The sequence below is a fragment of the Culex quinquefasciatus genome, chromosome 3 (assembly GCF_015732765.1).
Source record: "Culex quinquefasciatus strain JHB chromosome 3, VPISU_Cqui_1.0_pri_paternal, whole genome shotgun sequence".
NCBI lineage: Eukaryota > Metazoa > Arthropoda > Insecta > Diptera > Culicidae > Culex > Culex quinquefasciatus.
In genome coordinates, this window is record NC_051863.1 from 71,462,364 (window position 1) to 71,486,535 (window position 24,172).

Here is a 24,172-nt window from a genome sequence, read left to right on the forward strand (position 1 = left end):
AAAAACTAACATAAATAATGTTATTTGTTGACAAATCACCATAAATCCAGTCTTCCAACTCCAAATAGGCATCCTTGACTGATTAAAAAAATAATTTGGATAGAATATAAAGTTTACTAATTACTTAGTATAAAAGTTTATATAACTCTGGAAATTCTATATCTTATCTCAACTTAATTTTGCAAACTTTCAATTTAACTAAATGTCAATACCGTAATCTGGGGTGAATCGGGACTACAGTCTGAATAGGGACAGTAGTTTTTAGAGCACTTAAAGCTTTTAAATTTGGAAATGGATGTACACTAGCGTGGCTCACGGATATATGAAAAAGACAAAAGTGTTCAATTTCGAACGCCTCGCCCGGAATTTTGTAGCATTATAGCCCCAGAAGCTAGCCTGAAATTTTGAGCGCATTTGGTTAATGATAAGTAGTTCCACTTTTGACCTGAAGTTATTAAGAAATTCCAATAAATTTAATTTATTTATTTTCAACTTTTTAACTCTTCTTCTAGAAAGTTTTCCTATGCCCTATGATTTTTTCTCAAAATAGAGGTTTCTTATAGGTTTTGATCCGGGGAACAACTTTGTAGAACATCATAAAGCGCTAGGAATTAATCCCGGAAAGATACAGGTAAATTTTTAGAGCACGTTAAATTTGTTTTCCAAACTCCAAAAAATATCCTGTATCTTTTCGGGATCAATCCCTAGCGCTTTGCGATGTTCTACAAAGTTGTTCCCCGGATCAAAACCTATAAGAAACTTGAGAATAGGAAAATTTGATTCGGTTTTGGGAAATTTTCTCTAAGATGAGGTTAAAATTGAAAATTTCCTATAGTAAATTTTTAGAAGTTCCATACTAACTTCAGGCCAATGGTGGAAGTACTAAACCTTAACCTAATGCGCTCAAAATTTCAGGCTCTAGGGCCATATTGCTACAAAATTCCGAGCGAGGCGTTCGAAATTGAACACTTTTGTCTTTTTCATATATCCGTGAGCCACGCTAATGTACACATTTTGTTGGCCTGAGTCTGTTCTAACCGAAACCAACCAGAAAAATCAAAATATTGTGCTCCAACATGGTTAAAACTGCTGTCCCAATTCGCCCCATGTGTCCCGATTGACCCCAGTTTACGGTATTCAACCATATAATTGCTAAATAAACATTCTGGAGTGAGTATAACACCGTTTTGGGGGTCTTTGTATCGCTTGAATTGATTTTTCGTTGGAATTCCGTACCAACCCGGAATTACGTTGTCGGAAAATCCGCCGGCATCCGAAACGGTCCACAATTCACAAGTCAACCTATGTGGCATCGGAAAGGGCATAAAATTTCCGATTTTTTGATACCTAGACATCTAGGTTTTTTTTATAAAACCCACGTTTTTAAATACCTAGGCAAACACGTTGTTATGGTTTCGTTTGAGCAACCTGCCAAAAATGTATGGAATTTCGTAATTTTTATGCTCGTGGATCAAACTTACTTTTTGCCCAGGTATTTAAAAAAGCTTTTTGATTTATGTCGTTTTTTATATTTACGTAATCATACCACACTGAAAAAAATATTCTATTTTCAGTTATAAGCAATGTAATTAAGCTTATATCTGTAAGCCCTTATACATCCAATTGAAATGCTGTCAAAGGCAAACTTATGGGAAGTTGGACGAGCTTTCCGGTAAAAATATTTACGAGACTGAAAAACCAAGTCTGTCATATAGAAATTGCAAAAAACCACTAAAAACCCAGTTTTTTCAACATTTTCATTTTTAAAACCGCTGTATCTTCCCAAGGATTGGACATAGGACAATGGTCAATATGGAGACTTTTATGAAAAATTGTCTGTCCCACTACAGGTTTTCAAAAATTTTGACGTTTAGACCACTTTTCAAAAAAACAGTTTTAGTAAATGATTTTTGTATTTTTTAGGAGAGACATACCGTCCTGCATTTTTCGTCATTCTTTTGGTTATATTTTAGGCTATTTCCTCAAAAATTTTGAACGAAAAAAAAATCGTGACTTCACTTTTAAATTTAAGTTTTAGACTTAAATATCAAAAAATCTCATAGATGTGGCGTGTATTTTTGTTTCAGTGTATTTTTTTCAGAAAACCCGTCCAATTTTCTACAAGCTTGTGTTTGACCACTTTTTGATAGGACGCAACGGTTTCGAGATACAGTAATTTTTAAATTACAAAATACAAAAATATTTAAATACCTTACGCCCTTTTCAAATGTTATTTTGGAGTACTATTGGCTCCATATACACAAAAAAGGCTTATATAGGCCTAGGATAACATGTCTACAAAGTCTCATTGAAATCGGAGAGGGTCTGTTACAAAAGTACCAGAAAAATTCCTGATTTGAGCTGGAATTGCTCCATCCCCTTATGGCGGCGTGAAAGTATATCAGAATCTGCATGAAAACTGTCCTCATGATTTTTTTTGCGATTTAAGGGTATGACATTTTTACCCATTACCGACCATTTCCGACATTACCGACGGCTGATTGATTGATTTGCATGATTTTTTTTAAATATGCACCCCACAATCCCCTAACCGCAAACTAACCAGAAAGCATCTATTGACCGTTGTTTTTTTTTTTGTACAGCAACCAAGCAAACAACACTTACACTGTATTATGTAACGTTCCATTCATCAGCATACTCGGTACAACAACACGAACTGCCAGTACACGAGAAGAGCGAAGAAATTGAAGATTAGATTGGACGATCCTCCCAGAAGCAATAATTGCCGCGCAACATTGACATTGAAAAGCAAAAATCGTGGGTCGAATTTTCCAGTAGATCGCAAGATAAGCCACACGTCAATCATGCAGTTTAGGGTGTGCAATTTACTTAAAATGTGTGCCTTTTCCAGTGTGGTGGGAAGTCCAGAGAAATTTAATTATCCGACTTGTGAAAGTTGTGAGCTGCTGCTGCTCCTCGGCACACCACATTTATGTGGGTATTGCAATTTGACGAATATTTACTGGGTCAGGTTCGTCGCTTGCTGTCATAGTTCAACAGCCCCGGCGAGAGTGAGTACTCCACAATGGATCACCTCCAGCCGAGGGGGGGGAGGAGGATGCTTTGTGGTGAAAATAACTTGTCAATACCATTGATGTGCTATTTTTGTGTTGATGGGGGAAGTGAAAGGAGCAGATTGACCAGCGTTTAAAGAAAAAAAAAACATGTTTTTTAGGTTTTGAAACTTTTTCCGTTACATTGAAGATTTTTTTTCATTAAATGCATTTGCATCTTTAAAAAATAAATACCTATTGTCTTATTTGGCAATTGCACTTTTTGCACTTAAACGCTCAAATTTGAAATCGGTTGTTACAAATTTTATATTTCTGATACACGGGACACGGCGTGTTTTCTAGAACAACCTTATCAGGAAAAAATAGTCATCGCCACTTTCAAATGTGTCTTATAGGAAATTTTCTCAGCTTTCCAATGCTTCTAAGAGCGAAATGTTTCATCGGGAAATTTCTGAGATAACTCCATTTTAAGTTTTTTGGTTTTAAATTCCTTTATTATTTATTGGAAACTTTATACTAACAGTTCAAAAAACTTATCAAATGATGTGTTTCATGAGTCATTTACTCATCAAAATGTTTGCACATTTTGATGAGTAAGACAAGAAACAACTTTGTAGAAGGTTGCAAACCGCTAAACATTTTGAAAATTATGTTTTGCCTAAATTTTTGGGATTTATTCGGAAATTAAAATCATAGAACAGTGTAAAAATGTATATTTTCAAGAATTATTCGATAATTACATATTTTTTGTGTACAAATATCACGTGTCTACTCTGATTTAGCTTGTTCAACCGAAACTTTGGCAGGTTTGTGATTGTTAATGGTATTATTCAATTTTAATGAATAAATTTGATATTTTCTTAAGCAAACATTAACCAGGAACATAAATACAAATATGATTTGAAATCGAAAATGTACTACATATTACTGTAGCAAGCTTCAAAAGTCATATTTTCATGAGTATAAAATAAAGATAAAATTTTATAAAATGTTTTCTGTAGAAAATGCACTTAAAAGTAGCAATAAAACACGAGTCTTCCAATTCAGAATTCTGAAAAAACGGTCACAAACATTTATTTTTGTTTGAACAAAAATTAAATAGTATTTTAACAAAAAAAAATCTAACAGAAATTTTCTTTCCAAACTATATGAACAAAAATCAAGACATTTATATATTTTTTAAAGATGAGATTGAAGATGAGAGTCTTATAAACTTCTAAAATATTACTAATTCCTTGATCATTTAACACAAAAAAAACTGAAACAATCATTTCATACTAATGAAAAGTGTTTCTCCTAAAGCTAGCAACAGTAATTTGCAGTATAATTTCGAGTTTAAAACATGTTTTGTATCCATGCAACTAGTTAGTTTTTGATTAAGGAAATATGATATTTATTCATAAAAATCTTGTAATACCAGTGTTGCAAAAGAGTGATAGAAAAGCTATCAATAGATTATCTCTGCACCAAAAATATCCGAGAGTATAGCGGCCGTCACTATAGCTTGTGAGATCTCTTCTTATGTCTCGTGATTCCCAGCGATGCCATTCTCTCTCTATCACTCCTTCCCTTTTCCTCGACTATGCGCTCTCACCGCTGAGTCTCTCAATCTCTCCGAAAACTGCAATGAGAGAACGCGAGAGGGCGATTAGGAGCCGACCACGCATGACGCCCCTTCAAACTGCGTTTGCAAAATTGGTTTTGTTGCGGCTTTTGTGGTTAAACGCTGTTGCGGTATGATGTTCGTGGAAGCGAGAATGAGAGAGAAAAGGAAAATGTCAGTCGCGAGTGGGTAAACACGAAAACGTGTTCGGCTATGTTCGGCGCTGAGAGTTTCAATGAAGAGAGAAGAGCAGTTGTATTTGAGGCATGAATATTCAGGCGAGATAATTGTAGTTGCTGAGAGCTGATATTTTGATATTTTAACAACCCTGTGTAATACCCTATCAATCTCAAACCTGTAGAAATTCCGGTTGTATCAGCTAATTCCAAGCTGAATCAGAGCAGACCGGTGTTATTTGTACACAACAATTATGTAATAATCGATTTGTTCTTGTAAAAATAATATTTCAGTACGATTTTATTATTTTATTATTTGAATAAATCCCACATATTCAAAAATTCGGTTAAAACTTAATTTTCAAAATGTATAGCGGTTGGCAACCTTTTACAAAGTTGTTTCTTGTCTTATTTTGCACATTTTGGTCAGTAAAATACACATGAAACACATCATTTGACAAGTTTCTTGGACTGTTATTTAAAAGTTTCCAATAAATGATCAAGGCTTTTTAAAGAAAAAACTTAAAATAGAGATATCTCAGAAATTTCCCGATGAAACATTTCGCTCTTAGAAGCATTGGAATGCTGAGAAAATTTCCTATAAGAAACTTTTGAGAGTAGTGATGACTATTTTTTTTCCTTAAGGTTGCCCAGAAAACACGCCGTGGGACACCTAATGCGGATACAGGACACTTAGTTCAACAATTTGTCGTGAAAAATCGTAGAAGCGTGATCTATCATGAAAACACAGTGGAAAAATACATCAATTTATTGTTTTCGCAAACGTAGTTATTTGCTCTACTTTCGATTGACATTCTTTATTTATGACCCCTAGTGCGTTTGTTAGTTACTGTCAAAAGTGAAAGTGACCATTGTATCACAATTGTCACGTCATGTTTGTGCAACCGAAAATGAAAAACACTTTACGGCTCTGCATTGTTTAGTGACACGTTACATTACAAGCAATTACACAATGAAGGTCAATTTGATTTTGACTTTGGGCCTGTTTAAAAATTCTTATCGCAAACGTAATATTAGTATACTAATAATATATTATATTAATTGAGTGCAGATATATTTATTTTAGGAACAGAGCATTCGTTATTTGATTTCCCCTCATAAAACGCGTAATAAGCAATTATCGCGATGCATAATTGTTTCTTCCATGCGTACCAGATTGACGCATTTTATTTATGATGCAAAGCACTCAAAAAAGCATCAATTGAGAGGTAACAGGCGTGGCGTTTGTTCATCTTTTCGAAACCGCGTTAGATAAACGCGCGTTACAAAGCGAACCAATTAGATTAACATGGCTCATTGGAGCTGGAATTGTGTTTTCCGCGTTTATTGGATCGGTTCATCACCGATCCATTTTGCATGCTTGGCTTCTGTTTAGGGGCCAGTGAGTCTGTGGGCCTATTTCGAAGCTGTTAGGCTTGAAAGAGGCTTAATAACTATGTTCGGATTGTTTCATGTACTTGAGTGTGCCAACTTTTGATAGGTTAAGAAAGATAACTTTTTTCTCTCTACATAAGCAAATAAAAACTGGTAATATTTCGCAATGAGAGACATTACTTCAAAAACGTAAAAACCCCAATTTTAAAGCTTTATTCCCATCGTTTGGGGCCCTAAAACCCCAAATCATACAGTTTTCATCGGTTCTGATAATGGCACACACGTAACATATTCGTAAACAAAACGCCATGGCAAAAAATAAAGGTTATTGATCTATATAAATGAGCCAAAAGTGTTTCGATTCCGTGCGTTATTATTGATGTTTGGTTTGCCGCGCACAATAGCGGATGTATCCGAATTTGAAGCTGAAAATTGATTACGAGAGGATGTTTCGAGTACGAAAAGCTATGAAATCATTTATTTAAAAACATCAAGTAATATGGTTAGGTCTCGTGATTCTTCACGGCAAAAATTTTGAAATTTCGTGGCATGCAAATAGGAATTTTTCGGCAATTTCACGGTAAATCCGCTCGAAATAAATTCAAAAATGAGTTATTTTAGAATATTTGTGTTAAGATAAGTTACGTAAAAGTTGACAAAAGTTTAAGATACAAATATGCCATTTTGCTGAGTTAACTTTTGTAAAATTATATCGTTTATATCGTTATTATCGCCCTAAATATGATCCATAAAAAGTGGTACACCTGACGACAAATTCATTGGTAATTTTCCAAAAACAAATTCTGGTGTAGTGCGTCCATCCCGGGAATTTCCGGGACAAAAATCCCGGGATTTTTCCAAAACCGGGAATTCCCGAATCCCGGGATTTTTCATATTTTGTCCCGGGAATTCCCGAAATTGAAAACATATCAAATTTTGGTCTAGAAATTCAGATATGGTTGTGGAAATTAGTAATCGATAAGCATTTTAATGCATTAAAATTTGTAGTCGGCATAAAACAGCATTAATTTGGCAGGGGAAATTGTTCAAATTTTTGTTTACAGATCCGCAAAATGCTTTGCGCCTTAGATATTTTCTGCTCAATTTTATTTATTTAAAAAAAGACTTATTATTATTTTCACGTATATTTATGACATTACACTTATATTTGAAAATTATTTAACTTTCCATCATAAACCGGCGAAAACGAAACTATTGGCACTACGCCCCCCGGGGCATGGCCTTCCTCTAACGTGGGATTTCTGCTCCAGCGCCTCTGACGAGACAGGAGAAACCGGCATCTGGAGCAAATCAGGACAAAAGTAACGAATTAAGGCAGCTGTTTAAGCTAATTTGTTTTTGTATAATGTTCTGATTGTTTTGATTGATTTCGATTACAACAATAACACATCAAAACAATTAGTGCACCGATTTCCAAATTTATTGCTCTAAAATCTCCTGTACCTATTCAGACTGCAGTCCCGATTATCCCCAGTTGATAGTAACTTAAAAATAATTTTTAAAATATGTTTTTAAATATAAAACATAACATTTTTAACTTATCCAAAGTGTTACATTGTCTGGTATAATTTTATTTCTTGTTGTTTTAGACACTTTCAATGAAATTGTATAAGCTTTTGTATTATATAAATAAAACAATAAAAGAAATATATTCAATATTCCAGTTTAATTAAATTCCAAAGCACATCAAAGAACACATTTTTTTATGTGTTTTAAACTATCTAAAGACTGCTGTCCTTGTTCAGATTAAAGTTAAGCTTATTATCATTAACAGTTTTAAGCTAATTCTATGATTTAAGCTAGAAATACGTAACAAATATAATGAAAACATAGATTTTATGACTGCTGCAAAAATTTCCCGGGATCCCGGGAATTCCCGGGATTCAAAAAATTTTTTTCCCGTTTCCCGGGAAATTCAAAACCCGGGAAAATTGGACGCCCTATTCTGGTGTATTTTTTTCTAACTGGTTTCATTTCAATGAAACTTTTAAGACCAAGCTAAATTTATACAAACTATTTATGTGTAAATGGAGCCAATTGCACTCAAAAATGACATTTGGGAAGGCCGTAATTTATTTAAATATGTTTGTATTTCGTGTGTCTCGAAGCTCTGGCATCATATCAAAAAGTGGTAAAAGACAAACTTGTAGGAAATTGGACGGGCTTTCTAAAAAAATACACTGAAATAAAAATACACGTCAACTCTATGAGATATTTCTATTTTTAAGTTTAAAAGCTTTTTGAGGAAATAGTCTAAGATGTTTCAAAAGGACTCACAAAAATGCATGATGTCTCTCCTTCAAAAATACCAAAAAATATTTTTTCATGAAAGTGATTTTTTTAAGTGCAATCATGATTGCATATCAATGCATTTTCCAACGGTTTTAGATTGAAATGTTGAAATTTAACCACTTCCCTCCTCCGACCTCGGCCAGAGTCGAGGGTAGAGCGCCCAATTTCCCGGGGTCCCGGGAAACGGGAAATTTTCTACCAATTTCCCGGGAAATCCCGGGAATTCCCGGGAAATTTAAAATTTATTGAAAACAGATCTAATTTTGGTTCTGATTAATATTTAGCTTAAAAAATTGTATACGACAGCGATTTTGATGGTTAAAATAAGTCTGAAGATCAATTGACAACATGACAACATGTAAAAATCAAACAATTGCAAAAAAGTTTTTTTTTCTTATTTTATAAGTTTAAATCGTACGATAAATACAAAAAAAATCTAAGGTATTTTTTGATCAGAAGTATTTTTTATCACAGCAAGCGATGTTGATTAGCACTGAAAAAATGATCTCAAAACCATAATAATGAAATTGAATGATTTTTTATGGTTGATATTTTTATTATTCAGCTACTATTTAAAGTGTCGGAAAGTGACATTTTACTCACAAATAAAGTATTAAATAAAGAAAAAAATCTCTTAAGCGAACACCTGGGACGTATTTTTATGAAAAACCTTTTGCCTGCCACGATATGTTCTCAAACGGTTCTCAAAACGTTCGCCTAACTCACATCTTAATCTGATGGACAGGATGTTGTTAAACGGTTCTAACAACGTTCACCTAACCCGGTTCAGAATCTTATGGTCATGAGTTCTTATGACATGTTCAACAAACGTTCTCTATGCAAGTATGACTTGCACTTGCAAAACTAATTCGAAAAACACGCACTTTTCTAACAGATGAGGGGATGTTCAACAACAGAAAAACGTGCGCTTTTTCCAGCGTTCAAGGGTTCTCGGGGACGTTCGGAAAACATAGTAAATGAGTTCAACAACCAGTTCGGAAATCTCTTGGCGAACAAATGTGCTACTTGGGTTGTCTCCGTGATCAGTTTGAGAGAGTGTGCTTTGACACATAAAGTTAAAATTGAAAAAAAAAACATGGAGAAATTATGTTTTTCATGACAAATTACTTTTCTAAAACAAGTCATATTGGTTTCAGCTCTTGAACAAAATGGCAAATCTTTTAAGTTTTTCCTTTAAATCTCACTTCTCACTTCACTTATGGTTTTGTTATGTCACATGATTTTCAGAATTATAATTGACTACGGTTGAAAGATTTTCCACAGCACATAAACATGATTTCAATTCTACGATAAATTAACAACATTTAACAATCAGTCTTCCATTTTTTTATTTAACCCTTCAACATCCATTTTTGTACCAGTGCTACATAATTCTTTCACTTCAAATAATAATTTCTTTAATACTAGGTAATAAATGAATTGAAGTAATTCTTCAATTCGATTTTCATCTCATTTGATCATGGTTAACAAAAACGACAAAAAAAAATCTCAATTTTACTTTGGCGGTAAGGGGTTAATATACTTTTTAATTGAATAACATCAAAATCGAATAGTTGATTTCCATGAGACAAGATCTATTTCCAGTTGCTTCAGGAATTAATATTATCAGAAATAAATCTTGATATCAACATTTCTGACCATCAGATTAACTCTATAAGAACTAAACATTAATTTTTTTTTTTTAAATCATGTTGAATTTTTTTATTTATTTTTGCAGGGCATTTTCAAAATAAATGGTTTCAAAAATTAAGAAAATGTATACTTCCGCTTGAATTTCGGGAATTCCCGGGAAATTTACAAATTTCCCGGGAAACGGGAAATATTTTTTTTCGGGAAATCCCGGGAATTCCCGGGAAATTTTTTCCCGGGACGGGAAATTGGACGCTCTAGTCGAGGGAGACAAACTTTGAAAAATATTTGCATCGGCCTAAGAGGCGGTTTATGACACTACTTCGATTTTTGTGAATCACTGTTCTAAAGGGTCATTATTTTTATGTGTTCAAAATTGTGATAAGTTAGAAATTTTATGTTAAAGGGACTTAAATGTAAATTGTATACCTCCCCAATTCAAAATATGAGATCAAACCATAACAAATAGAAAAGGCAATTTCTGTTAGAAAATCATAATAAACTTTCTGGAATCGTGAGAAGGAGTGTAAAGGAGTCTGCAACCCAATTAAGGATAAGTAAGGCTACCAACTGTTACACAGAAAAAAAATGATGGTAATATTTATCAGGAATTGGTGACAGATTTTGTGGCAAAAAAAATGATTAATTTTACCCCAGAAAATGATGAATTTTCATCAGTTTTTGGTAAATATTCATCAGGTTCACTTTTAACACATTTTTTATGTAATATTACTCAAAAATAGAGGTAATATTCAACCTACCAAATTTTCAACATTCCAAAATTCGACTTTTTTTTTCTGTGTAGTTAATTTTGTAAGTCTGAGCTCTTTGATAGCAAAATGAAAATAATAAGCTGCAAAAACGACACAGTTTTATATTGTTGATTCCCAAACTCCAAATTTGACTAAATAATTCCATGACTGTTTTTGCTACACCATGGTGTCATTTCGGCAAATTGTACGGATTTTTGCTCACACAGAAAAAAAAAGTTGAATTTTGGATTGTTGAAAATTTGGTAGGTTGAATATTACCTCTTTATTTGTGTAATATTACATAAAAAATGTGTAATAATGTGAACCTGATGAATATTCATCAAAAACTGATGAAAATTCATCATTTTTTGGGGTAAAATTTATCATTTATTTTGCCACAAAATCTGTCACCATTTCCTGATGAATATTACTATCATTTTTTTCTGTGCAGCAAGAGTTGGTAGCTTTAAGGATAAGTGGAATGCGATTAATTTTAAATTTCATGCTTAATTAGATAAGGCAGTTGCAAATATTTTTCAATGTTTTTGTGATTTTTTTGTGAAATTTCGTTGTAAATTTATTGATACCAGCAGCTAACAAAAAATCAAATGCGTACCAGAAAGTAACAAAATCATACTGGCACTGCTTGGTGAACATACTTGTTCACAGCATGGTTTTGATTGAGAAAATTAAAAATATGCCTATCAATTGTCTTCACGTGTTGTTGCGTAACATCAATCGTAATAATTACTATCATTCGCGCGTCTCACTTTGCAGACACCTTTTTATTTATACACAGAGATTGTGATTTCCATAACAAGGTTCATTTCGCCAGACATCTAACCTTACACGGAAATGTAGTAAATATGAAAAGCAAATTATTGTAGTCTGAACGTTTTTGTTTTTTTGCCATTCAAACTAGACAACTTCATGCAAACAATAATCAACTTTTCGCCTGTCCAGTCTTGCTAGCAACTTTTAGCAACTTTTCCAAACTTTGCTCACATCTAGCACATCTCAAATATTGCCAAAGGAACCGAGAGCCTGAAGATGCGATCGGCGCTGACCAAACTCGCGATTCCACGCGCTTGCACATTTTCCTCGTTCATTTTTTCGCGATATACTGCTGCAATCAAATTATGCGAAATCGGCTGAAAATCGCAAAATGATCGATTCGTCCAACGCGGTTACCCGGTGATCTAATCCGCTTGCTCCTTGAGAGCAGTTTTAAATTTAGCCTATTACACGTCTAATATGACGGGGGTCTCCCCGGGTGGTGGTGCATCGGTTTGAGCTTTGAAGGGAAATTTGATGTTTCGAGGTAAATTATTATTACAATCGATGGTTACGTTGGCTGCCTGCAGGCGAACATATTTAAATATATTTGGCTGGCATAATAGGAAAATGCATTTCTAATTAGTTCAGCGGGAAGCGTTGCATGCGAAAACGACGTTTCACTTGGTTTTGAGCCGATTATATTGATTGAGCAAGATATATATGTTAGAACCAAGAAACAGATATACTCATATTTTCAAAGAATGGGTTGAACCTTGTCAACTTACAAAAGATTTGAAATATACAGTCTAGACTCGATTATCCCAAGGCCTCGGAAAAAAATCACTTCGGATAATCGAATCACAAATTTTTTTTTCCGGTCTTATTTTTGACTGTCGAGCTCAGGGATGCAATAATCGCAAAAAAATCAATTTCGCTTCCGAACTTTTTTCACCCGCGAAAGAGAAAGGAGGCAAATCACGCTCCCGAAATTGGAGCCTAACATTTCAAAAGGGCACATAATTTTTGTAAACAAGAGTGTATCCCTTTCACTCAAATGACAGTGTACATAAGGTGTGAGAGGGATACACTCTTGTTTACAAAAGTTATGTGCCCTTATGAAATGGCAAGCACGAATTCTCCAATAAAATCAATCTGCTGATGATTTTTTTTGTGAATTTCTTTGTCAGCCCCACTCAAAAATATTTATTTCACTTTGTTTAGACACAATGTCCATCTACAAAATGTGACAGGTCATTTTTCGACGTGTGCCGTTACACTTGCAAGTGTAGTAGTGAAAAAGATGATCCGCCGAATAATCAAGATGATGATTTTTTTAGATTCATTTTACCGATCTTTCGTGCGCGAGAGAGGAGAGCCATGCTCCCTTTGGAATTTTTCTCATGATGAACATCCAAAGATTTTCTTTTGATGATGATTATTGCATCGCTGGTCGAGCTTAAGTATGACCCCTAAACTACGCTAAAGTGATTTACATTTTTTTAATCAAGATGGCGGCCAATATGGCGGTGACGAAATATTGAAAAATGCATTTTATTATTTTTACAAATTTACCTAATTTAACGCAGAACTCAAATTTGATGTTTAAAACAAGAAAAAGAAAAAAAGCGAAAAAAAATGTTCGTGATTCGATTATCCGAAGTCCCATACCAACCTTCGGATAATCGAACTTCGGATAATCGAAACTTTGGATAATCGAGGCTTCGGATAATCGAGGCTTCGGATAATCGAGTCTGGACTGTATCCGATTCCGATTCGAATGTTACAGAACTCAGTTTTGAGGAGTTAATTCACTATTCCAGAGCCCTTTCTATTTTTGAAAATTGGATAAAAACAATGCAAATGTTCATTCAAACATTTTGAATATAATGTTTAGCATGGATGTTTAAAAATATTTTTGAATTGAAGTTTCGATGAATAGTAAAAAACAAAAAACAAAAAACAAAAAACAAAAAACAAAAAACAAAAAACAAAAAACAAAAAACAAAAAACAAAAAACAAAAAACAAAAAACAAAAAACAAAAAACAAAAAACAAAAAACAAAAAACAAAAAACAAAAAACAAAAAACAAAAAACAAAAACAAAAAACAAAAAACAAAAACAAAAAACAAAAAACAAAAACAAAAACAAAAACAAAAACAAAAACAAAAAACAAAAACAAAAAACAAAAACAAAAACAAAAACAAAAAACAAAAAAAAAAAAAAAAAAAAAAAAACAAAAAACAAAAACAAAAAAAAAAAAAAAACAAAAACAAAAACAAAAAACAAAAAACAAAAACAAAAACAAAAAACAAAACAAAAAAAAAAAAACAAAAACAAAAAACAAAAACAAAAACAAAAACAAAACAAAAAACAAAAACAAAAAACAAAAAACAAAAAACAAAAAACAAAAAACAAAAAACAAAAAACAAAAAACAAAAAACAAAAAACAAAAAACAAAAAACAAAAAACAAAAAACAAAAAACAAAAAACAAAAAACAAAAAACAAAAAACAAAAAACAAAAAACAAAAAACAAAAAACAAAAAACAAAAAACAAAAAACAAAAAAACAAAAAACAAAAAACAAAAAACAAGGCGGTTTCAAAAGCACCCAAAAAGCAAAAACTGAAAATTTTGATTTATTTGACCTTTTTAAAAAAAAACTCCAGAACTGTTTAACGAATGTCACCATCAATTTCTTTTCATTTGCGCGAACGTTTTCAAAGCGCTTAAGATATAAAAATGCTTCCAACTACCGGCAACATGTTCTTTTGCACATTAGTTAGTCACTCACTTGAAAAATAATCCCGAAACATGTAAATAATTAACAAGCGCCATTAAAGAAACAAACGCTCCATATCTTATGACGTTTGAATTTTGATGACCCATTCCAATCGCAGGGTGAAGAAAACCGAGCGAGATGTTATTAGAAAACAAAGTATTTGAAAAAAACACCATTCAATCTTGTGTCCCGTGCCGTTGGCGGTTATGTGGTAGAATAGTTAACTAATTGCATTGCTAGTAACATATTGGAATTGTAAGAATAACGATCGTACGAGTGATTGTTCGTCTTGGTCGTCTAGGCCCACTTTCCCCTATGTGTTTTTTTTTTATTTTTTTGTAACTTATTATTTTTTAGAGTGTATCAATTTTCTACAAAGTTACTAGCTTGCACCGCCCCACTGTCATGAAATATCGAAAAATGGACCTCGGATTCGTGATCATAGTCCAAAGTTACCCCATAGAGTAATGTTTCTGGAAATCGAAGAGGGGTCGCTTCAACTTTTCTAATGGTTTTGAGAGAAAATATCCGGATACCTACGGATATCGGATAATTATCCGTCTATCCGGAGCTCCGGATTTTGGATATCCGATCGAATATCCGAACGAATATCCGGATATCTGGATACATTCGAAGGCCCAACTCTAGTTTTAATAAATGTGATCTCGGTTAGCTTCCACCCTAGCCACCCTATTCCATATGCTCACTTTCTCACCTTTCAGGTTTCTCACGCGCGATGATTTCATGTAAACTCTCTCAGCCCACTCTCTTCTCTCCTTTTTTTGCCTTTGCGTCAGTTTCATTCGTGCGTTGCGTCAGTCAAACGTCAAACCAGAGTTTGTTATAATCCCGTGTGTGTAAATTATTAGCATCGCCCGGTGGATCTCGGATTGAAGGAAAATTTCGCGGCCCTGCGTGTGTAAAAAGCCAGCCCAATTTATTGCCCCCGGATTCAACCATGGACTATATCGAGCAGTACAAAAATACTCCCCTGACGCTTCCGAAGCTGCCGGCGCACTACATCGAGACGATCCGCTCCGAAAATGGGCAAGTGGTGAGTTTGACAAGTCGGTTCGGCGTTCCGACGCGACTACGGCGGCTGGTTCTGGGGTTTGTTTTTAGGATTGGTGTTTTACTGATTGTGGTACCACTTTCAGATGCAAGATCACCTTCAGAGTAACTCGAAGCAGCCGTTCGGAACCGGGCCAGTGCACAAAACCAGCATTATTGGCTACAAAGTCCTGGCGGAAGGAGAGGGCGTGAAAACGGTCTATGAGATGACCATCAAGGAACCTCCCGTGAGTTGTTGAACTGTGTGCTGTTGTGTGCTGAGTGTTACTGAATAATAGCATGTTTGTTTACAGAACATGGAAGAGTTTTGCCCGGGAGACACGATAGGAATACTCACGCAGAATCTGCCCTCGGATGTGGCGTTTGTCCTGGACCGGCTGCACCTAGCGGAAATAGCGGACTGCTGTTTCGAAGTTAAGCTGGCCAAACCAGTGAAGAAAAAGAACCCGGAGATACCACCGTACATTCCCAAGTTCATAACGCCACGGCGGCTGCTGACAGAGTGCATAGATTTCAGAATCATCCCGCGGAAGGTACGCTTCGTAAGATCGCTTGTGGCTTCTTTTATTAGCTTTCATTTTATCCCAGGTTACCCTGCAAGTGCTGGCCAACTACACGTCCGATCCCTGCGAAAAAAGGCTTCTGGAAATCCTGGCCTCAAAGGAGGGTTCCAGCTTTTACAGTGAGTTCATCGTGCGCAATGAGATGACCTTCCTGCATCTGCTGAAGATCCTTTCCTCGTGTCGTCCATCGCTGGCAATGCTGATCGAACACTTTCCCCGTTTACTTGCGCGGCCATATTCAATCGCCAACTGTAGCCAAAGTGGCTTCCTGCGTGTCATTTTCGCGATGCTGAACGAAGGCAAGGTTGGCATCACGACAACAATGCTCGAAAACAAACTTCTGTACGCTGGGCGCTTTGATAGGCACGTGTATCTGTACCTGAGGCAGATCAAACCGGCCTTTCAGTATCGAGAGGAAGACCTCGAGAAGAACATCATCATGATCGGTCCCGGCACTGGCGTTGCTCCGTACCTGGGATTCCTTGAGTACCGCAAGCGGGCAAAGCAGTCCAACAAGAAGGTCAAGCTCGGTACGGCGTTACTTCTCACCAGCTGCCGGCATCGGGACAGAAACAACCTCTTCGAGGAGGAAATCAAACAGTACGTGCAGCAGGGTTTGCTTGACAACGTGTACGAAGCGTTTTCGCGGGATCCGGACAGTCGGTACAAAGTCGTGCAGGACATCATCGAGGACAAGAAGGAAGAGTTGATCAAACTGCTGCAGGAGGACAACACCAAGCTGTATCTGTGTGGCGAGGGGCGAACTATGCTGCCGAGAATACAGGACACAATTGCCACCTGCATGAGTAAAATTAAAGGCACTCCCAAGGTGGAAGCTGACGCGCTCATGGGAGAATACAAAAAGTTGGGCAAATACTTGTATTACTCGATGATACGTTATTGAAAGTGCGATGGTTGGTGGACCGAATAAAAGCTGAAAATTGACTATATTTGATTGAATATACTTGTTTCGTACTACATTTTTGTTTTATTTATGAGTTCTGAGAATCGGTTTAAAATACTGTACTTGTTTGGTAACAGATAAGCTTTACTGTTGGGAATAAATTTGTTGTTTTGCAATTTGTGCATTTTTCAAAATTATTCTATTATTCATCACTGAAAACATCGATAAACAAAAAAAAAATAATTGAAATATTAAATTGAAGAATCGTATAATTTAACAATATCAATATAAAATCAGAATTTTAAATACTTCACCCATTTCATAATTTTGTAAACTATTCTAAACTGCCCCTGATCGCATAAATGTCCCATATGCATTTTCATCGATTTTGAGTTAATGATGCAGATTGGTTCACAATTGTGTGCGCTTTCAAAAGAGCCTATAACATCCAGTACTTTGTTCCAAAAATCAGGAGGAAATCCAGATTTTTCGCGAAAACTTAACATGTAGCCTTATGTATGGGACAAACTTCAAATGCGTTTTTCTCAGTTTGCTATTTTTGCATATGGGACTTTTATGCGAACATGGGCAGTAAAGTGATTTTTATTTTTATTCCAATCCAAGATGGCGGTGAAAAATTATTGAGGAAATAAATTTGGTATTTTAATAGGCTATTAAAAATTCTTATTTGACTAAAATGGGGTCGAACAACTCAAATTAGATGTTGAATGTAAGACAATAACAAAAAAGCTAAAAAAATATTTCTTTAAAAGGATTGAAAGACGTTCGCGGTAAAAAAAATCCCTAAACACTAGATTTACTTGGAAAACCATTCCACAAAAATAACTTATTTCAATTCAAGTTTCAATTTTTAAACGGAAACATCAAAAACGTGACACAATTTCCACGACGTTTTTAAAGCAAAACATTTTTCCCACTTGTTGCCAACTTTTTTTTAGGCCTATGTAGTTTTATCATTAATTTTCCAGCAATAATTAAATGTTTTCGTTAAATTCAATACGGGGAAGCATAACAATACTAGTTTCACGAGTTTTATTTGAATAATATCCACAGTTAAGCAAACATGTTTAAAATAGGAATTGAAAAACTAATCGCAGATTTCATCCTCGTTTTTCTCAATGTTTTGAAAAATGAGATAGGACGTTTTACAATGTTTTGCTTGAAATTGTCCAATTCGGGCGCCTGAGTAGTGCGGTGCTTGTGTGGACGCTCAGTCCTGTTTTTTCGTGTTATTTTCCGTCTCTTTTGTGTCGCTGTTCGAGTGCATGGGGTGATTGGTCAGTATAATTAAATAATGGCATCAGTAGTGCGGTGCTTGTGTGGACGCTCAGTCCTGTTTTTTCGTGTTATTTTCCGTCTCTTTTGTGTCGCTGTTCGAGTGCATGGGGTGATTGGTCAGTATAATTAAATAATGGCATCAGTAGTGCGGTGCTTGTGTGGACGCTCAGTCCTGTTTTTTCGTGTTATTTTCCGTCTCTTTTGTGTCGCTGTTCGAGTGCATGGGGTGATTGGTCAGTATAATTAAATAATGGCATCAGTAGTGCGGTGCTTGTGTGGACGCTCAGTCTTGTTTTTTCGTGTTATTTTCCGTCTCTTTTGTGTCGCTGTTCGAGTGCATGGGGTGATTGGTCAGTATAATTAAATAATGGCATCAGTAGTGCGGTGCCTGTGTGGACGCTCAGTCCTGTTTTTTCGTGTTATTTTCCGTCTCTTTTGTGTCGCTGTTCGAGTGCATGGGGTGATTGGTCAGTATAATTAAATAATGGCATCAGTAGTACGGTGCCTGTGTGGACGCTCAGTCCTGTTTTTCGTGTTATTTTCCGTCTCTTTTGTGTCGCTGTTCGAGTGCATGGGGTGATTGGTCAGTATAATTAAATAATGGCATCAGTAGTGCGGTGCCTGTGTGGACGCTCAGTCTTGTTTTTCGTGTTATTTTCCGTCTCTTTTGTGTCGCTGTTCGAGTGCATGGGGTGATTGGTCAGTATAATTAAATAATGGCATCAGTAGTGCGGTGCTTGTGTGGACGCTCAGTCTTGTTTTTCGTGTTATTTTCCGTCTCTTTTGTGTCGCTGTTCGAGTGCATGGGGTGATTGGTCAGTATAATTAAATAATGGCATCAGTAGTGCGGTGCCTGTGTGGACGCTCAGTCCTGTTTTTCGTGTTATTTTCCGTCTCTTTTGTGTCGCTGTTCGAGTGCATGGGGTGATTGGTCAGTATAATTAAATAATGGCATCAGTAGTACGGTGCCTGTGTGGACGCTCAGTCCTGTTTTTTCGTGTTATTTTCCGTCTCTTTTGTGTCGCTGTTCGAGTGCATGGGGTGATTGGTCAGTATAATTAAATAATGGCATCAGTAGTGCGGTGCCTGTGTGGACGCTCAGTCTTGTTTTTCGTGTTATTTTCCGTCTCTTTTGTGTCGCTGTTCGAGTGCATGGGGTGATTGGTCAGTATAATTAAATAATGGCATCAGTAGTGCGGTGCCTGTGTGGACGCTCAGTCCTGTTTTTTCGTGTTATTTTCCGTCTCTTTTGTGTCGCTGTTCGAGTGCATGGGGTGATTGGTCAGTATAATTAAATAATGGCATCAGTAGTGCGGTGCTTGTGTGGACGCTCAGTCCTGTTTTTCGTGTTATTTTCCGTCTCTTTTGTGTCGCTGTTCGAGTGCATGGGGTGATTGGTCAGTATAATTAAATAATGGCATCAGTAGTGCGGTGCCTGTGTGGACGCTCAGTCCTGTTTTTTCGTGTTATTTTCCGTCTCTTTTGTGTCGCTGTTCGAGTGCATGGGGTGATTGGTCAGTATAATTAAATAATGGCATCAGTAGTGCGGTGCCTGTGTGGACGCTCAGTCCTGTTTTTTCGTGTTATTTTCCGTCTCTTTTGTGTCGCTGTTCGAGTGCATGGGGTGATTGGTCAGTATAATTAAATAATGGCATCAGTAGTGCGGTGCTTGTGTGGACGCTCAGTCTTGTTTTTTCGTGTTATTTTCCGTCTCTTTTGTGTCGCTGTTCGAGTGCATGGGGTGATTGGTCAGTATAATTAAATAATGGCATCAGTAGTGCGGTGCCTGTGTGGACGCTCAGTCCTGTTTTTTCGTGTTATTTTCCGTCTCTTTTGTGTCGCTGTTCGAGTGCATGGGGTGATTGGTCAGTATAATTAAATAATGGCATCAGTAGTGCGGTGCTTGTGTGGACGCTCAGTCTTGTTTTTTCGTGTTATTTTCCGTCTCTTTTGTGTCGCTGTTCGAGTGCATGGGGTGATTGGTCAGTATAATTAAATAATGGCATCAGTAGTGCGGTGCTTGTGTGGACGCTCAGTCTTGTTTTTTCGTGTTATTTTCCGTCTCTTTTGTGTCGCTGTTCGAGTGCATGGGGTGATTGGTCAGTATAATTAAATAATGGCATCAGTAGTGCGGTGCCTGTGTGGACGCTCAGTCCTGTTTTTTCGTGTTATTTTCCGTCTCTTTTGTGTCGCTGTTCGAGTGCATGGGGTGATTGGTCAGTATAATTAAATAATGGCATCAGTAGTACGGTGCCTGTGTGGACGCTCAGTCCTGTTTTTTCGTGTTATTTTCCGTCTCTTTTGTGTCGCTGTTCGAGTGCATGGGGTGATTGGTCAGTATAATTAAATAATGGCATCAGTAGTGCGGTGCCTGTGTGGACGCTCAGTCTTGTTTTTTCGTGTTATTTTCCGTCTCTTTTGTGTCGCTGTTCGAGTGCATGGGGTGATTGGTCAGTATAATTAAATAATGGCATCAGTAGTGCGGTGCCTGTGTGGACGCTCAGTCCTGTTTTTCGTGTTATTTTCCGTCTCTTTTGTGTCGCTGTTCGAGTGCATGGGGTGATTGGTCAGTATAATTAAATAATGGCATCAGTAGTGCGGTGCTTGTGTGGACGCTCAGTCTTGTTTTTTCGTGTTATTTTCCGTCTCTTTTGTGTCGCTGTTCGAGTGCATGGGGTGATTGGTCAGTATAATTAAATAATGGCATCAGTAGTGCGGTGCCTGTGTGGACGCTCAGTCCTGTTTTTCGTGTTATTTTCCGTCTCTTTTGTGTCGCTGTTCGAGTGCATGGGGTGATTGGTCAGTATAATTAAATAATGGCATCAGTAGTGCGGTGCCTGTGTGGACGCTCAGTCTTGTTTTTCGTGTTATTTTCCGTCTCTTTTGTGTCGCTGTTCGAGTGCATGGGGTGATTGGTCAGTATAATTAAATAATGGCATCAGTAGTGCGGTGCCTGTGTGGACGCTCAGTCTTGTTTTTTCGTGTTATTTTCCGTCTCTTTTGTGTCGCTGTTCGAGTGCATGGGGTGATTGGTCAGTATAATTAAATAATGGCATCAGTAGTGCGGTGCCTGTGTGGACGCTCAGTCCTGTTTTTTCGTGTTATTTTCCGTCTCTTTTGTGTCGCTGTTCGAGTGCATGGGGTGATTGGTCAGTATAATTAAATAATGGCATCAGTAGTGCGGTGCTTGTGTGGACGCTCAGTCTTGTTTTTCGTGTTATTTTCCGTCTCTTTTGTGTCGCTGTTCGAGTGCATGGGGTGATTGGTCAGTATAATTAAATAATGGCATCAGTAGTGCGGTGCCTGTGTGGACGCTCAGTCCTGTTTTTTCGTGTTATTTTCCGTCTCTTTTGTGTCGCTGTTCGAGTGCATGGGGTGTGTTGGCACCGCGATGAACCATCCTAGCGCAGCACGTGAAACACGACAGGCAAAAGGGAACGCATAATAAGAACTCGGTGGCCGGAAAGGCGGTCCGCAACGAATAATCATGTGAACCGAGAGAATAGGGAAAAAAACAGTCCAGCTCTTGAACAAATAAGGCGTGTTCTAAAGATTTTTATAATATTTCGTTTTTCTCAAAAAGTTAAGCAAATTTCGGGTATATAATTGATTGTATAACTTCGGATAAGTAGGTAGGTCTCGCTTGTTGCCTGATTAGGGCCGATTTTGATTTATTTGCTCTCCAAAACTAGCTCTTACTTATCCACCACGTGAGACGTGTACTGGTCACGAAAGCAGGTCAATTTACCGTATAATTGAATAATTGAGCCTGTGAGTATGATTGGCTATTCACTTTATTTTAAAACTAATTCGAAATTTGTATTTATTAGTGGCAAACTAATGCCCAACAGCGAACATTAGCACTTACAGTGAGAAACAGGCGTAGGAGGAAAACTGTTCATGTAAGTGAATTTGTAACCTAAAATTTGATATTCTAAATGCTAAATAAATTGAACTATTTTAGTTTTAAGCTGCTACACTAGAAAGCTGCTTTAAAAATTCAGTTGTCCGTACCTGCTGGTCCGAACAAAACTTAAAAATGAACAACCTCACTGGCTATTGCTGCGGGATCTGCAAGGCTGCGGTGGAAAAGGACGGTGATCTGCCCTTCTGCGACCACTGCCAGCAATTCTTCCACTACGAGTGCGCGCAGCTCGAGAAGGGCGTCAAGGACGATTCCTGGAGGTGCCCCAACTGCGCGGCCGAAATGGAAGTCACCCAGGTCATCGTGAAGTTTGACGACCTGGAAAAGACCCTGCTGGAGCTGGAAGCTGAAGCGAAGCGCCAGGAGGAGAGAATCGTCGCGGAACAACAGCTGCACAAACGTCGCCTGGAGCTGCAACAGCAAACACAGCAGCGTCAACAAGAGGCCGAAAGGCAGATGCTGGCCCTTGAGCAGCAGCTCATGGAGCAACAACTCGCTGCCGAGAAGCAGTTCCAGGAACAGCAGAAGAAGAATAAAGAAGATTTCGAGGCCAAGATGGCACAACTCAAGGCCGAGGCAAAGAGTCCTAAAACAAAAAGGAAAAGAAAATCAAGAAGTCCAAAGGGGACAAAAAGAAGCCCGATGCCTCAGGCACGGCTGGCCCCAGCGGAATCTCAACGCCGCTCCGGCATCCGGGAGTTACGATTCCAGAAGTACCCAAACCAAAACCGACTCCGATATCGGCGGACTCAGGTGAAGAGGGTAACGGCAACGAAGGAGACGAGTCCGGCTCGGACACAAGCCTAACGGGTACGGAATCCAGTTCGTCGGGCGATGAGCGGGAAAAAGAACCACCCAAGCAGCTACGGGGGCCAACGAAGGCGCAGCTTACTGCCCGCCAGTTCTTGGCCAGAAAACTGCCCGTATTCACTGGACGCTGCGAAGAGTGGCCAATGTTTATAAGCAGCTACGAGACGTCGAACCTGGCCTGCGGATTTTCGAACGTCGAGAACCTCGCCAGACTGCAAGACAGCATTCGGGAGCCAGCGTTGACCAACGTGCGCAGCCTACTGTTGCTGCCCGAGAAGGTCCCGGCGGCGATCGAAACTCTACGCATGCTGTACGGCCGGCCCGAACAGCTGCTCAACACGCTGCTGATCAAAGTACGGAAGGCCGACTCTCCCAGGTCGGATCGTCTGGAGTCGTTCATTTACTTCGGCGTCGTGGTCCAGCAGCTCGTAGACCACCTCGAGGCCACCCACATGAACGATCACCTGGTCAACCCACTGTTGATCCGAGAGCTGGTGGAGAAACTACCCGCCGGGTCGAAACTCGAATGGATTCGGTTCAAGAAGCTGAAGAAGCACGTCTCGCTCCGAACTTTCGCTGACTTCCTATCGGACATCGTGACCGACGCTAGCGAGGCCACACTGTTCACCGAACCGCAGCTGCAACATCAGCCGCAGTCTCGCAGAGACGTCAAACCAAAAGCTGGATCCAGAACGCACGAAAGCTACCTTCACACTCACGCTGCTGCGGAGAATAGCGGAGACACAAACCATGCCGGTGTAAACAACAAAAGACCATGCAGGATTTGTGATCGCACCGACCATCGAGTCCGCAACTGTGAGAAGTTCAAGCAGCTGAAATTGGAGGATCGTTTGGACGCAGTCAAGAAGTGGCAACTCTGCAAGCTGTGCCTGAATGAGCACGGGTCTGTCCGCTGCAGGATGAACTTCAGGTGCAACGTGGGAAACTGCAAGGAACGGCACAACGCACTTCTGCACAGCGACGTCCCTGCAACGGTCGTCAACTGCAACGCTCACGATGTGCGGGCCAGACAGCCGGTGATCTTCAGGATGATTCCGGTCACGCTGTACAACGGCGGCAGATCGGTCAACATTATCGCGTTTCTGGACGAGGAGCTTCG

At 37.9% G+C, this 24,172-nt stretch overlaps 1 protein-coding gene across 1 annotated transcript; it reads left to right on the plus strand.

The window, feature by feature from the left end:
- Positions 1-15,280: 15,280 nt before the first annotated feature.
- Positions 15,281-17,092, plus strand: LOC6037560 (methionine synthase reductase). The gene is made up of 4 exons (XM_038264117.1): positions 15,281-15,534; positions 15,638-15,778; positions 15,845-16,084; positions 16,140-17,092. The coding sequence occupies exons 1-4, from the start codon at positions 15,439-15,441 to the stop codon at positions 17,016-17,018; spliced, it is 1,356 nt and encodes a 451-aa protein (XP_038120045.1). The 5' UTR covers positions 15,281-15,438; the 3' UTR covers positions 17,019-17,092.
- The last annotated feature ends 7,080 nt before the right edge of the window (positions 17,093-24,172 follow it).